This window comes from Accipiter gentilis, chromosome 8 (assembly GCF_929443795.1).
Source record: "Accipiter gentilis chromosome 8, bAccGen1.1, whole genome shotgun sequence".
NCBI lineage: Eukaryota > Metazoa > Chordata > Aves > Accipitriformes > Accipitridae > Astur > Astur gentilis.
The window spans coordinates 44,293,988-44,306,447 of record NC_064887.1 but is presented as its reverse complement, the minus strand read 5'-3'; the positions used below and the strand labels follow the sequence as shown (position 1 = coordinate 44,306,447).

General features: G+C 65.0%; 1 protein-coding gene across 1 annotated transcript; it reads right to left on the bottom strand.

Annotated features, from left to right (window-relative positions):
* Positions 1-7,081: 7,081 nt before the first annotated feature.
* On the bottom strand, positions 7,082-12,300 carry PLPP2 (phospholipid phosphatase 2). Its single transcript, XM_049807938.1, has 6 exons — positions 12,131-12,300; positions 9,557-9,708; positions 8,922-9,199; positions 8,669-8,726; positions 8,339-8,515; positions 7,082-8,225 (listed from the first exon to the last, which is right to left on the bottom strand). Exons 1-6 carry the CDS (start codon positions 12,180-12,182, stop codon positions 8,088-8,090), a joined length of 855 nt encoding a protein of 284 aa, XP_049663895.1. The 5' UTR covers positions 12,183-12,300; the 3' UTR covers positions 7,082-8,087.
* Positions 12,301-12,460: the final 160 nt, after the last annotated feature.

Sequence of the window (12,460 nt, the reverse complement as noted above, 5' to 3'; positions counted from 1 at the left end):
TTTGTTGTTCGACATTTTCTGCTGCCTGCAGGTCAATCCGGGCTTACACAGAGCAGGAAATAAAACATTTGAAGAGCAGCAGCTGTGAGGGGTCGGCCTCTCCTCCTGTTTAACCTTAATCCACGAACAGGCCCAGCCCCTTTCCTCCCCACCAGAGCTCCGTCCTCGGCCCCGTCGCCCTTCGGGAAGGCAGCAATGCCATCGGCCCGTGGGACAGACCCATCCTGACACCAGAGCACGCAGCCACAAGCTTTCCAGGATGATCAAAGTGACTCCTCTGAGCAGAAAGCAAAGCAAACCCAGACACTTCCCCAGCCCCTTTTCCTTTGCCCAGATGGTGTTTTTCCAGAGAGACATCAGCCCTGGACATCCTGCAGAGTTAAAATTTGCTGTTGAATGCACCCCTTAAATTACCTGAGTGTGGCATCTGCACAGCCTTCCTGCGCCCAAGGGCGACCGCATTTAAGGGCTCACGTCTGCAGATTGCCTAGAGCAGGGACAGCACAAGGCTCTGCATTTGCAACAGGAGGGGAAAAATCCAACAGAAAGCAAATTATCCCAAAATGTATACACAGAGACACAGCCACACACACAAACACAGGCATGCACAAGTCAGGAAACAAACAGGGTGATGGGGAGGAGAAGCAACAACCAAAATGTTCAAGTTTCATCTGATTTTCATGTTTGGTTTATTTTGCAGCCATTTTGCATCTCCGGGACACCCCTGTGATCCCAGACCCTCCCCCCTCTGGCTGAGATGGGGCTGGGGAGGTGGGTTTGAACTTGCCTTTGCCTCTGCTCTCCATCACCATTGCACCAGAGCGCGTGGCTGCTCACACCGGTTCCTAATGCACTGCTGGCAGGGTACACAGCGCGGGGGAATCAGAGCCATCCTCAGGGAGGACAACTCGCCTCCAGGCCCTGGTAGAACAATAACAATAACCTCAACAAAACCACTGAAAGAGACCATGACTGCACAAAGGCCACCCTGCATGTGCCCAGAGGGCTCAGGAGTCCCAGAGCGATGGGCTATGCTGTCCCTCAGGCTGTGAGCAGGGTTTTCCAGCCATGAGCCAGGTCCTACTGGCTTTACAGAGCTGGGGACCACCCCCAGTCGCCCCCCCCTCCGGGAAGCCCAGCCCATTTCGCCCCATCTGTCCTCCAGCAGTCCCAGCATTTTCTGAGAGCAGCTGTGGTCTCAGATGGGAGATCTCCCATTACCCAGCTCTGCCAAGGGGAGCCAGGAAGGGAGACACACACACACCCCCTTCTCTGGAGCTGGAAAGGGCTGGGGATGCCCCCGCCCTTGCTGCACCCACTCTTGGCCCCACACAAGCAACCTGTGGGGTTTGTGCTCTGTGGATGGGGGGGGGGCTGGGGCTGGGGAGGGAGAGCGGCAGAAGAGCGGTCTCCCAGCCCTTATTATATTTTAAAATGTAATAACAGCACCATGTCTATTTTTGTAGACAGAACAGATCATTTCTGGAAAAGGGCCATAAATCTCAAAGGGAGGGGAAATAATTTGGCCAAGGTCATGTTAAGGCAGCAAGAGTGTAAAAGGGAAAAATATTAAAATAACAAAAAAAAAGTAGCTGACAGATGGACCGACACGCCATCTCTGCCCCAAGTCCCCTCCCCAGCCTGGGAACCCTGTCCCCTCTGCCCTGCCACTTCCCAGCTTCACCCCACGGGGCTGAGATGGGCGCAAGGGGCTGGCTGGCTGAGAGACGCCAAAGGAGCAGAAGAGAAGAGAGACCCCAACGAGCAGCCCCCCTGCAGGACCCCGGTGCCTTCACTCTCAGGCAGCCCCTTCTTTCAGCCCTCTTGAGTCCCTCTCCCCTGGCTACAGCAGACCCCACATGCCGTGCCATGCTCAGGGAGCCCTCAGGTGTGCCAGGCTGTGGGACTGGGGACAGGCTTGTGCCCCTGCATGCTGGGGGGATGATGTGCTCGAGGCGGCACTGGGCTGTCACAGGGGGAACTGGGGTCCCCCCTGGCTGCACCATTCCCCAAGGCAAGGGCACGATGGTGGCAGAGTTGGGCTAATGCCATTGCAGCACTGATGAAGAAGGCAATGAAGCCGCCAGCAGATCCCCCTGCCCTGCTGCTGCGGTGTCTCTTCTCCTCGCTCGCTCCCAGCCGGGCAGCGGCAGCCCCTCTAGTCTGGCCTGGGCGCAGGTGCCGGGGTTCTGACAGCACTATCCATCACTGCTGGCTGCCCGTGCCGTTCATCCTGGGCAGAGGCAGAGCAGTCAGGGCAGGGCCAGACCTGCTTGTGCCATGTGTGGGTCAGTTCTTGTCCAGCAGCCAGCTCTCACGCAGCAGCTCCGAGAGTCAGAGACATGCTGGCAGCAGGGTGATCCCTGCCATAGGGGAGAAGGACCTGCAGCCTCTGGTGGCCTCGCAGTGCAGCTCCGGTTTGGTGGGAATGTCATGGTAGGAGCGGGAGAGGAAAGGACCCCAGGAATGCCCACCTCATCCCCTGTCACACAGCTCAGGCCTTCCCCTGAGCAAGAGCCAGGGCGGGTGGGGAAAGGCCAGCCATCCCGCGGCAGGGCTGGCAATCGGCAGCCCTGCGCTTCCACAGAGCACGTCCCTGGCAACGCCGCATCTCCACACGGCTCCTGGCAAGCAGTGGAAAACAAACTGCTGCTCGTACCCTCTGGCTGCTTCTTCAGGCTTGGCTGCCAGCTCCTCCATGCCAGAGCGGCTCTAGCGGGGCCGGGGTTATGTGGTGGGGAGGGCTCCCGGCAGTGCCTGCTGCCCCAGCCGCTTGCTCTGCCGAGGGGCATCCCCAGCCAGCTCCAACCCCTGTGCCAGGGCCAAGAGCAGGGTGACCCTGCATGCTCCAGCAGGACAGGGCACCGGCTTGGGACAGGCTCTTGCCTGGCTCCTCTAGTGAGAAAGAGGCACCATTTACCAGCCTCCCATGGGAGGGGTTTCCCCTCCTGTTTCCTCTTTCTTTTGCTATTTAATTTCTCCTCCAGCCCCCTCCTTCCCTTACTCAGTAAGATCAAAGGAGTCTTTGTGGCACCGGGCACATTTCATAGGCATTGTCGATTAAAGGGTGTGGGGGGAGGTGGCACTGACGGGATCAGAGGAGAAGGGGAAGGAGGGGAAAGGGAAGGAGGAGAAGAAGGAGCAGGGGAAGGAGAAGGAGGAGAAGGAAAAGGAGGAGGAGGAGGAGGATTCGAGGCTGGAGGGAGCACCCGGCCTCCGCGCAGGGTGCCAGCAGGCCCGGGCCAGGCAGCCCGCGGGGGGACACCGGGGCGGGGGCGGCGGCCCTGCTGTGCTGCCGGGGCCTCCCCCGGCCGCGCCCCCCGGGGGGGGCCGACACCCCCGGGCCTCCCCAGCCTCGCGCCGGGGCCGCGCCAGCGGACAGCCCGAGAGAGGAGCGGGCTCCGCGGGCACCGGCGGCTCCGGGGCTCAGCGGCGGCCGGGGCTGCGGAAGGGCCGGGGCTGCCGGGGCGGCCCCGCGCGTCCCGGCCCCGCGCGTCCCGGCCCCGCTCCAGCGGCTCCGCCGGGCTCTTGCTGCCCTCTGCCGCCGGCCGCCGCGCCCCGGCGCCGAGCACGGCCGCGGCCGCCGCACCCCGCCGTTCCCAGCCGGCGCCCGCTCCGCGGAGCCGCGTCCGGCAGCCCGGGCCCGGGACAGGGGCGTGGGGCGGGACGGTGCGCCGGCTGCCCGGCGGCGGGGCGGGACGGTGCCCGCTCCCGGCCGGCCGGGGCTCCCGGGGGAACGCAAGGGCTGGTGCCAGGGGCAGGGGCCGGCCGGGGAGCCCGGGCCGGACACCCGCCCCTCGCTCGCAACCGCTCTGGGCCCCCCGCAGCCCCCCGAGGGCCATGCTAGCCAGCACCGCCACCTCCCGAGGCCGCGGCCTGCGGGTCCTGGCCCGGACGCCCCGGCTTTGCCCTCGCCACGCGGAGGAGAAGAGGCCCACGCGGCGTGGCAGCCCCCCCCCCCCCCGCGCCGCTTCCCGGGGGCTGCGCTCGGGCGGGGGGGGCTGCACACCGATGTCCCCCCGAAGGTGCGACCTGCTGCGCCCGCAGGCATCGCCCCCCCCCCGCACGGTCCCCGAGCAGGGGCCACCTCGCCTCCCCAGCCGCAGCCTCATCTGGTGGCAACCTCCCTCCCCCCGTGGCCGCTGGCCAGGGAAGGGGATGTTTAGGGGATGAGTAACATCCTTCCTGGCAAGGCCTCTGCCCGCTCCTGGAAGCGTGCTGCGGGCACCGGGAAGCTCAGCCCCTTGGCCTGCCTCTTGCCCCAATCAGCTGGGGAAAGAAGCCAAGAGCAGGAGGCGACCTGGGGATGGGGCCAGGGCAAGCGAACCCAGACGAAGCCCGCTGAATCGGCAGGAGGAGTCCCAGGTGCCAGGGAGAGGAGAGGGAGGATGCTGCGTGGCAAGGCAGGAGGCAGCCAGGAGGCACAGGTTGGGGGAGGCAGCCCAGGGCCCCCTCCGGAGCGGGGCTGGAAGCCAGAGCCTGGCTGAGCGCTGCCAGAAGCAGCTTAATTTGGAAAAGAGGCGTCTTGGCTGAGTGCTTGGTGCGTGGAGCTGCTGACGCTGGGGAACAGGACGGCTCTCAGAGAGCAGGTCCCAGCCATGCCTTGCGGGCCAACGCTGCTTGGCTTCAGCTTGTCGCTGAATCTGCCGCACCACAACCAGCACTGGATCCCTGAGTCACCCACTGCAAAGGGGTTTGGACACCCCAGCCACAAGCTGGCACAATGCCCAGGGCCACAACTCGCCCTGAATGCGAAAGGAGCTGCCTGGGATCCACCAAGCAGGATGCACAGAGCTCTTGCCAGCTCTGACCCATGGGGCTTGGTACAACCTCAAGCCTCGAATGGGGAAAGCGAGGCACACACAAGCTGGTGGGGGGGCACTTTACCCCCCCACTAGACCCTGCTCCCCACCCTCAGCTCCCAAGAGCAGTACCAGCCCCGCTATGCCAGCAGCACGGCGAGCCTGGCCCAGACCCTCCCACTGCTCAGATCAGGGGACTCGAGGCAGCCCCCTTGCAGGCAGCAGGGGTCTGGCCCAGAGCTGGAGCAGTGCTGGCAGCAGGCCACGGCATTCAGCCATGACCAGGGCTAGTGGCAGCGGGAGGGATTGCAAACTTTGCAACAGAAACTGGACCTGCTTCACCTCCCCCAGCGCCCTGCTGGCATCCACAGGGCCGAGGAGCTGACATCCCCTGTCTTTCCAGAGAGGGGCTGGGGAGCACACATGGGGCAGGGGCTGCCTGCAGCTCACAGCCCCTCGCTGTGTCCAGACGCGGTGCAGGAGCTCCCTCCAACTGCAGGTGACTCATGGCTTCACATGACATGAATTGGGTCAGGTCTCAGCCCCTTTCCCGCACAAGGGCACAGCTGTGAGCAGGCAGCATCGTCCGCCTGGGGAAGGAGCAGCCGAGCTCCCCGCCGCGCACCAGGCTGCCCTGCCCTTTGGAGCCACACACTAGAGCATTGTGGCCCAGCTGGTTTTTCCAGAGATGCATCCAAGGGGCGAAATCAGATCTCAAGGGAAGGGAGCAGGCACGTTCCTGGCTGCACAAAGGAGCTGTCGAGGCAATGCCAGGAACTGGGGCAGCTGCTGGGCACCACAGCCTGGGCAGAGGAAAACCAAGCAGACAAGCTCCCAAACCTGGGCTGTGCCTTGCTGCCCCTAACTCCAGAAGCTGCTGCTCCTTTACAGACCTTTGTTTGCAAACCCTGCGGGCAGAGGCACTTTGCCCTGGCACTTCCCGCCAGCTTTGTTTTACGCTATCAGATCTTAAACAACCAGCCTGGAAGGCTAGGGCAGGGGGAAAGACCCTGCTGGGGGACCAGGGAAGGGCTTGTGGGAGGAAAGCTCTCAAAGGAAAACAGAAAAGCAGCATGTGGCAAGGGAGTTCCCTCCGCACAGGGAAGGTATTTTTGGTCAGGGCTTGTCTAGACTGGAGTAACCCACACTGCGTAAGCACATCAACACCACGCAAGCCTGGGGCATGCGGGGCCTGCTGTTCCTGGCCAGGACAGATCAGGCTGCACTGACCGAGGGTGAGCAAGAGGCTCTGGAGGCAGAGCTGATGCCAGCACTGGGGTGACCCCCGGTGCTCCTGGGCCCTGTCCCCCAGGTCTTGATACCCTGCAGAGCCCAGGATGTGCCTGGGTAGAGGGAGCTTACAGCACCCAGGACTCCGGGGGTCCAGCCGGGGTTCCCTGTACCATGTCAGCAGCTCTGCCCACCGCTGGCAAGCTGCAGGCAGGACCCAAGTGGCCCTGAGCACTGCAGGCAGAGCTGGGATACCCCCATCTTGACCCAGACCCCAGAACTGGGCAGGGCTGTTGCTGACACTGTGGGCGACATGGAGGAGCAGACACAGCCCTGGCTGACCCTTGAGCCTGGTCCAGCCTGGCCCTGCCTCCCAGTGCCCCCCCATCACTCCCCAGCAGGGCAGAAGGCCCTGTGCCCCCTGCCAGCTCCCCAGCCCAGGGCCACTGCATGTCCCTGCTGCAGCCTTTCCCGCAGGAGGGATGCAGGGTGGCTGTGCCAGGGCTCCCTCACCGCCCTGCCTTCCCTCAGCTCTGGCTGCCGGAGCAGGCAGGGGAGCTGCAGGCGCAAAACGTCACTTTTTCCAAGAGCTTCTCCCCGCCTTCCCTTCCCCCTCGCAGAGGCCAGCCGTGGTGCCGGGGAGCTCGGGAGGCTCCTGGGGTCAGGGCGAAGGCAGCGCCAGGACAGGACCCAGCTGGGACCCTGCGCTGGCCACAGCTCTCCTCGTCTCTCCAAGGCAGTATTTCCCAGGCAGTGTGGGCAAGGAGCGCCTGGCCAGCCCCATCTTTGCTGGGGCTCCTTCCCATGGGAGGGGGCTGCTCCCATCGGCCCCTAACTGTCCCATCAGCCCTGTTCGAGACCAGCTTTCCCAGCACAATTGGGAGAGGAGCTCAGCAGCTCTGACAACAAGCAAACCTCCCTGCTAGTGAGGGGCTTCAGACCTCTTTCCCTTGGAAAAGGAAACCCTAAACACTTAAGCCCATGCACTCCAAGGCCAGGAGCATCCATGGAGTAAGAGAACAGGCCTGACACATTCTTTAACGATGATCTAATTTAAAAAACACATTTTTATAAAAACACATCATAATGAAAATGCATGTAGTTTAAAAAGAGGCCCACAGCGCTCCAGTGCTGGAGGCAGCTGTGTGTCGGTGATGGGACTGCTCCATGGCCCACTCCCCAACATCCCAGGGCTTTCAGAGTCCTGTGTCTGGCTCCACCTCCCCTTTATTTTCCTTTACCACAGAAAGCTTCTCCCCTTCCCCCTACACCACCCACCCCCCCGCACCCCCTAAAGCATCAGCTGAAGTTGCAGGAGAGACAAAGGCTCAAGCATCCCCCTCGCCCCAAGCCAGGTGCGAAGCAGGCAGGGTGCAAGAAGCCCTCACTTCCAGCACTGCAGCATCAGGCACCACTGGAGAAAAGCCTGCCCATGTACCCTTTGCTCACACCAGCCGCTGGTGGCCAGGACTGGTTTTAAAGGTAATCAGGGAACAGAGAAGAGCTCTGGATTGCTTTGATCCTTTCCAAAAAAGTATTGTTAGCCCAGCAGCTGTCCTCCTCCCCCTGTGCTTGTGAGGATTTGTACTCATAAGGCTGCATAATTTGACAGGGATAACACACACTCAGCACAGGCAACCTCAGACTTCCTGACGAGTTTGCTCTTGGCTTGGTGTGGTTTGCCAGCCCGATAAATCCACTCCCACGTGCCACCCTTCCCTCCCTCCCTTCACACGGAGGGCTGGGACGGCAGCCTTGGAGCGTGACTCAGACGCACAGGGGATCGAGGACCTCCCCTTCCCACGGGCAGGGCGCTGGGATCGCCAGGCACGGGCAAGCACAGAGGCACCGCAGGCATGGGGAGCTGGGAGCCGTGGCACTGCAGGAGCAGGCATGGACAGGGCCATCCTGCAGGTACCTGCAGCAGTGAGAGGCACTGGAGCCGTGGAGCCAATGGTTAATACAGAGCCAGCATCCCCATCCCTCGCGCCAGGAGCGGTGTGGAGCACAGCGAGGGGCAGGTGTGCAGTCCGGCGCGCGTGGCCCGCACACGGCTCACGGGGCACCCCGGTAGCTGTAGTGATTGCGATCGGGGTCGCTCATGGTGAGCGGCAGGCTGGGCTTGCGCTCCGGGTCTTTGTCGTCACACTGCCGCGGGGGACGGTGCTTGAAGAAGTCAGAGACATAGCGGACCTGGAAAAGACCGATGGGAAGAAGGGTTTGAGGACCCCTCTGACCCCTCCGGCAGGCTAAGCTGCAGCCAGCAGTAAACCAGCAGAGCATCAGGTCGGGCAGGGGACACTCACGATAAGGACGGCAATGAGAGCTCCTTGGAGCAGCCCTGCCAGTACATCGCTCCAGTGGTGCTTGTAGTCAGACACCCTGGTGTAGCCCACATAGATGGCGAAGGTGATGAGGAAGAACTGGATGGTGGGGCGCAGCAGCCGGGCCCACTTCCCCACCAGCCGGGCTTGCACGTAGAGCTGGGCAGGGAAGGGGGAACAATCACCCAGCGCAGGAGGCACCAACTGGCCTGAAGACAGGGTGCTCAGGGCACCGGTCCACCCTGGGGGAACGGGACCCACAGGGGCTCGCCGCCATCCCGCAGCACGGAGCGCCCGGAGCACAGCACTTACCGCCAGGAACATCATGCAGTACATCCCAAAGGAGGAGTGCCCAGAATAGAAGGACAGTCTGTGGGGCAAAAGGGATGTGTCAGGCCATGAGAGGGGAGTGCCCATGCGGTTCCCCGCAAGCTCCCCACCCGCTCTGTGGGCTCTGCCCTGCAGCAGGAGAGCACTGTTACCCGTCTGGGGCTGCCACCAGACCACAGGAGCCCAGCACCGCCAGGCCAGTGGAGCCAACATGTCCTGTGGCCCCATGGCTCACCTGGACTCTGTGATGTTCCTGGTCTCCCCCTGGCAGACGTTCTCCAGCTGCACATAGATGGAGCAGTTCACCTTGGACCAGTCAGGATTGCAGACAGCCAGGAAGTTCGGCCGGAGACGGCCGATCATGTATTTGGCCAGGTCAGTCAGGGACTGGCTGATGGCCCCCCCAAAGAGAAAGGTCCCAACCACCTTGTAGAGGGCAGCCAGGTAGTTGTTGAACTCTGACTTGGAGTAGAGGCGCTCCGTGTAGACCAGGTACGCCTCCCCTGACGAGATCTACAGAGACCAAGGGGCAAGGGGTGAGGGTCTTGGGGCTACTGAGCAGCTCCCCAGCACCAGGGGTATGGGACACTTTGGCTCTCAGGTCTGCGGCAGAGGAGCCCCAGGCGCCTGCCTGCCTGCCTGCCACGGGAGCTCCTGGGGCCTCTCCCCCTCCCTGCAGGGAACCAGCCCCCCAGGACGTGGCTCTCGCTGCCCCAGAGGGAGCTCCTGACCCCCAGCAGAGCAGGGCTCAACCTGAGCGTCCTGTTGCCCTGCCAGGGGTCTGGGGGTGGGCTGTGCTGGGACCCAGCTCCCAGATACAACATGCCAGGATGTCCCTGAGCCAGAGGGAAGGGGCTAGCACTTCCTTACAATGACAACGGTGCAGGTAATGGTGACCCCAGCCATGAGGCCATGGGTGATGGTATCCGCCTTGTAGGGGTAGCGAATGGAGTCATCGTTGCAGTAGAAGCCCCGCTTGTACGGGGAGTTCACCAGCGTCAGGATGACGAAGGGCAGAGACGCTGCAAGGCAGAGAGAAGGTGAAGACTGGGGACACCCGCCTGCAGGCATCACGCAAGCACGCAGCATCACACGGTCTCCCCATCCCTCACCCCCAGGTCTCCGCTCCCCGCTGCCAGGGAGGGATCCCCTCTGGGGATGCAGTCCCAAGCCACCCGCACCCAGGACAGGAGGACTTGCACCCGCCAGCACGCCGGCCCCGCTGCTGATAGGGCCCTATCGGAGCTCACAGCTGCCTGCAGCACCCAGATACCACACGAGATGGCCACAACCAGGCACCTGCAGAGCCCCCAAGGCAGCCCCACTCCCCCCCAGGCGCAGCAGTCGCAGGGCCTGGTGCAGAAGAGCAGGGCTAATCTTGTGCCCTCTCCTCACACTCCCTAGGGTCTTTCAGCCTAGGAGGATGGAGCTCATCAGAATTAACGAGCACAGGCATCTTGCAAACCTGTTTTACAGCAGGGAAGGGCCCCCAGGCCCCAGATGGTCCTGGCAGAGCCCTCACACCAGCTCCAGGAGAGCCAGTGGCTGGAGATGCTGGTGGGTGATCCACCCCAGGCACGGTCAGACCCCAGTGCACTTGGGTTCCCACCCTCGCCCTCCCACAGCCCTTGCTCCTGCCAGCCTTTCCTCTTCCCCGGCTCCGGGCAGGACTCTGGAGAGATGCTGTGACTGGCTGGATCAGTCCAGGCGAGGAGGCTCTTTCACCCGGCGTGCCCCAGCCCTGGCCACAGGCATCTTGGAGCTCGTCCCTGGACGGGACCGCCCCCAAGATCAAAAGGGGTTTTTGGGGGGGTCTCTGCCCCGTGCAGCAGGCATGCCAAATCCCCCCGCTGAAAGGGGACCTCCTGCCACTGCGGCCGCTCTGACCCTGCCCAGGGGACGCTCCATCTGGCAGCGCCGGGCAGCCCCGGGAGAAGCCCGGGCAGGGCCGAGCGCTGGAGGCACCGACCCCGGGACACGGGGCACCGCCGGCGCCGGGATGCTCTGCCCCGGGAGAGGCCCCGGAGAGCGCGGTCCACCTTAAGCCCGGGCTCCCCTCCCGGTTCCGCCTTTCCCGGCGGTTTCCGCCTCCCCTCGTTCCACCGTCTCCCGGGAACACGCACCTTTGTCCCCCGCCCGCACCCTCCTCCCCGGGGCGCAGCCGCGGGGGCGGGTTTGGGGGGGGTGGTGGTCCCTCCGCCGCCTCTTGCGCCCACCGAGCGAGCGGGGAAAACGACAACAAAATACCAGCCTGCGGCTCCCCGGCCTCGCCCCGCCGCCCCCCTGCTCCCCCCGAGCGCAGGCAGCAGCGGCCAGAAAACGCTGCCAGGGCGCTGGGAACGAGCCCCAGCTTCGGGGGGCCGGCTGCCCGGCGCAGGGGTGTCTGCAGGCGCCTCTGTGTGCGCCTCAAACCTTAATTTGCAGCTCAAGTTAGACACCAATTTTCTTTCTGGGTAATTTCATCCTCCAAAAAAGCTCCCCTAAAAATAAAAGACACCGGCATACCGGAGCAACCCAAACAAAAACAGGAACCTGCCTCTCCCCACCGGTGCTTAGAGCCCAAGAAAGCAGCGCCCGGCCCAGGAGGTTCAGGCTGAAATTACGACCTGGGCCTTTATTTTTAGTCCGTCTTAATTAGGTGCTTGTCAGCGTCAGTTTTAGAAACGGGCGTTTGCCTGCACCGGGGGACAGGGCGGGGGGGGGATGTAACTGGGAAGGGGCACCCCGAACCCAGCTGCCCGGGGCTGCGGAGCCCCCCGGCCCCCCTCCGGCTCCGGCCGCCCGCGGAGCGCCGGGGCCCGGCCGGCGGGCAGGCAGCCAGGGCGGCGGCAGAAGGAAACGTCCCTACCGCCCGAGCGGCGCGGCGGGGCCCGGCCAACAGCCTCCCGGCCCGGGACCGACTCCGGCCCCCGGCCCCCCGGGGGAGGCCGCCGGACCCGCCCCGGGGTCCCCCGGCTCCCACTCGGCCGCCCGCCGGGCACGTCCCCGGGGGGGTTGGCACCCCCCCCCCCCCCCCCGTCCAAGGCGCCCGGACAACGGGGCAGCCCCGCGAGCCGGGACCCCCGACGGGGCCCGGGAGCTCCGGGTCAGGAGCCGGTGCCCGCCCGGCCCCGCCGCCTCCGCTCGCGCCGCCAGCGAGGCCGGTGGACCCCCCGCGGAGGCCCAGAGCCCCGGGACGGGGGCCGGGCAGGTGCCTCCCCGGCAAGCCCCCGGCCCAGCCCCGCAGCACTGGCAGCGGACCGGCCCGGGCAGGGGCGCCGGGGCCCCCGGTACCGCCCGCGGACCCGGACCCAGCCCACGGCGCAGCCCCACCGGAGGGATGGGGGGGGGGGACGGGGACGGGGACGACGGACACGACACACACACGACACGACGACGGCACGGGGACGCTCCGGAGCCGCCCGGGGCGGGGGCGCCGCGGCCGCGCCGGTACCGAGCCCTCACCGACCGCCAGGCAGAGCACGTCGAGCACCACGAAGACCTTCCTGCGCTCCATCCCGCTGCCGGTGGCGGCCCCGCGGCCCGGCCCCGCGGCTCACATGGCCCGGAACGGCGCGGGCCCGGCCGGGAGGTAAAGTCCGGGCGGACGGGACGGGACGGGACGGGGCGGGGCGGGGCGGCTCCGGCAGCCGGTGCCCCCGCCCGCGGGCTGGGGCTGGGGCGGGGCGGGACGGGAGCGGACGGGGGGCGGGCTGTGGGGCCGGGGCAGGTGTGGGGCGCGGCGGGGGCGGAGGGCAGCGGGTCCCGGTGCGGCCACGCCGGGGGCGGCCCGGG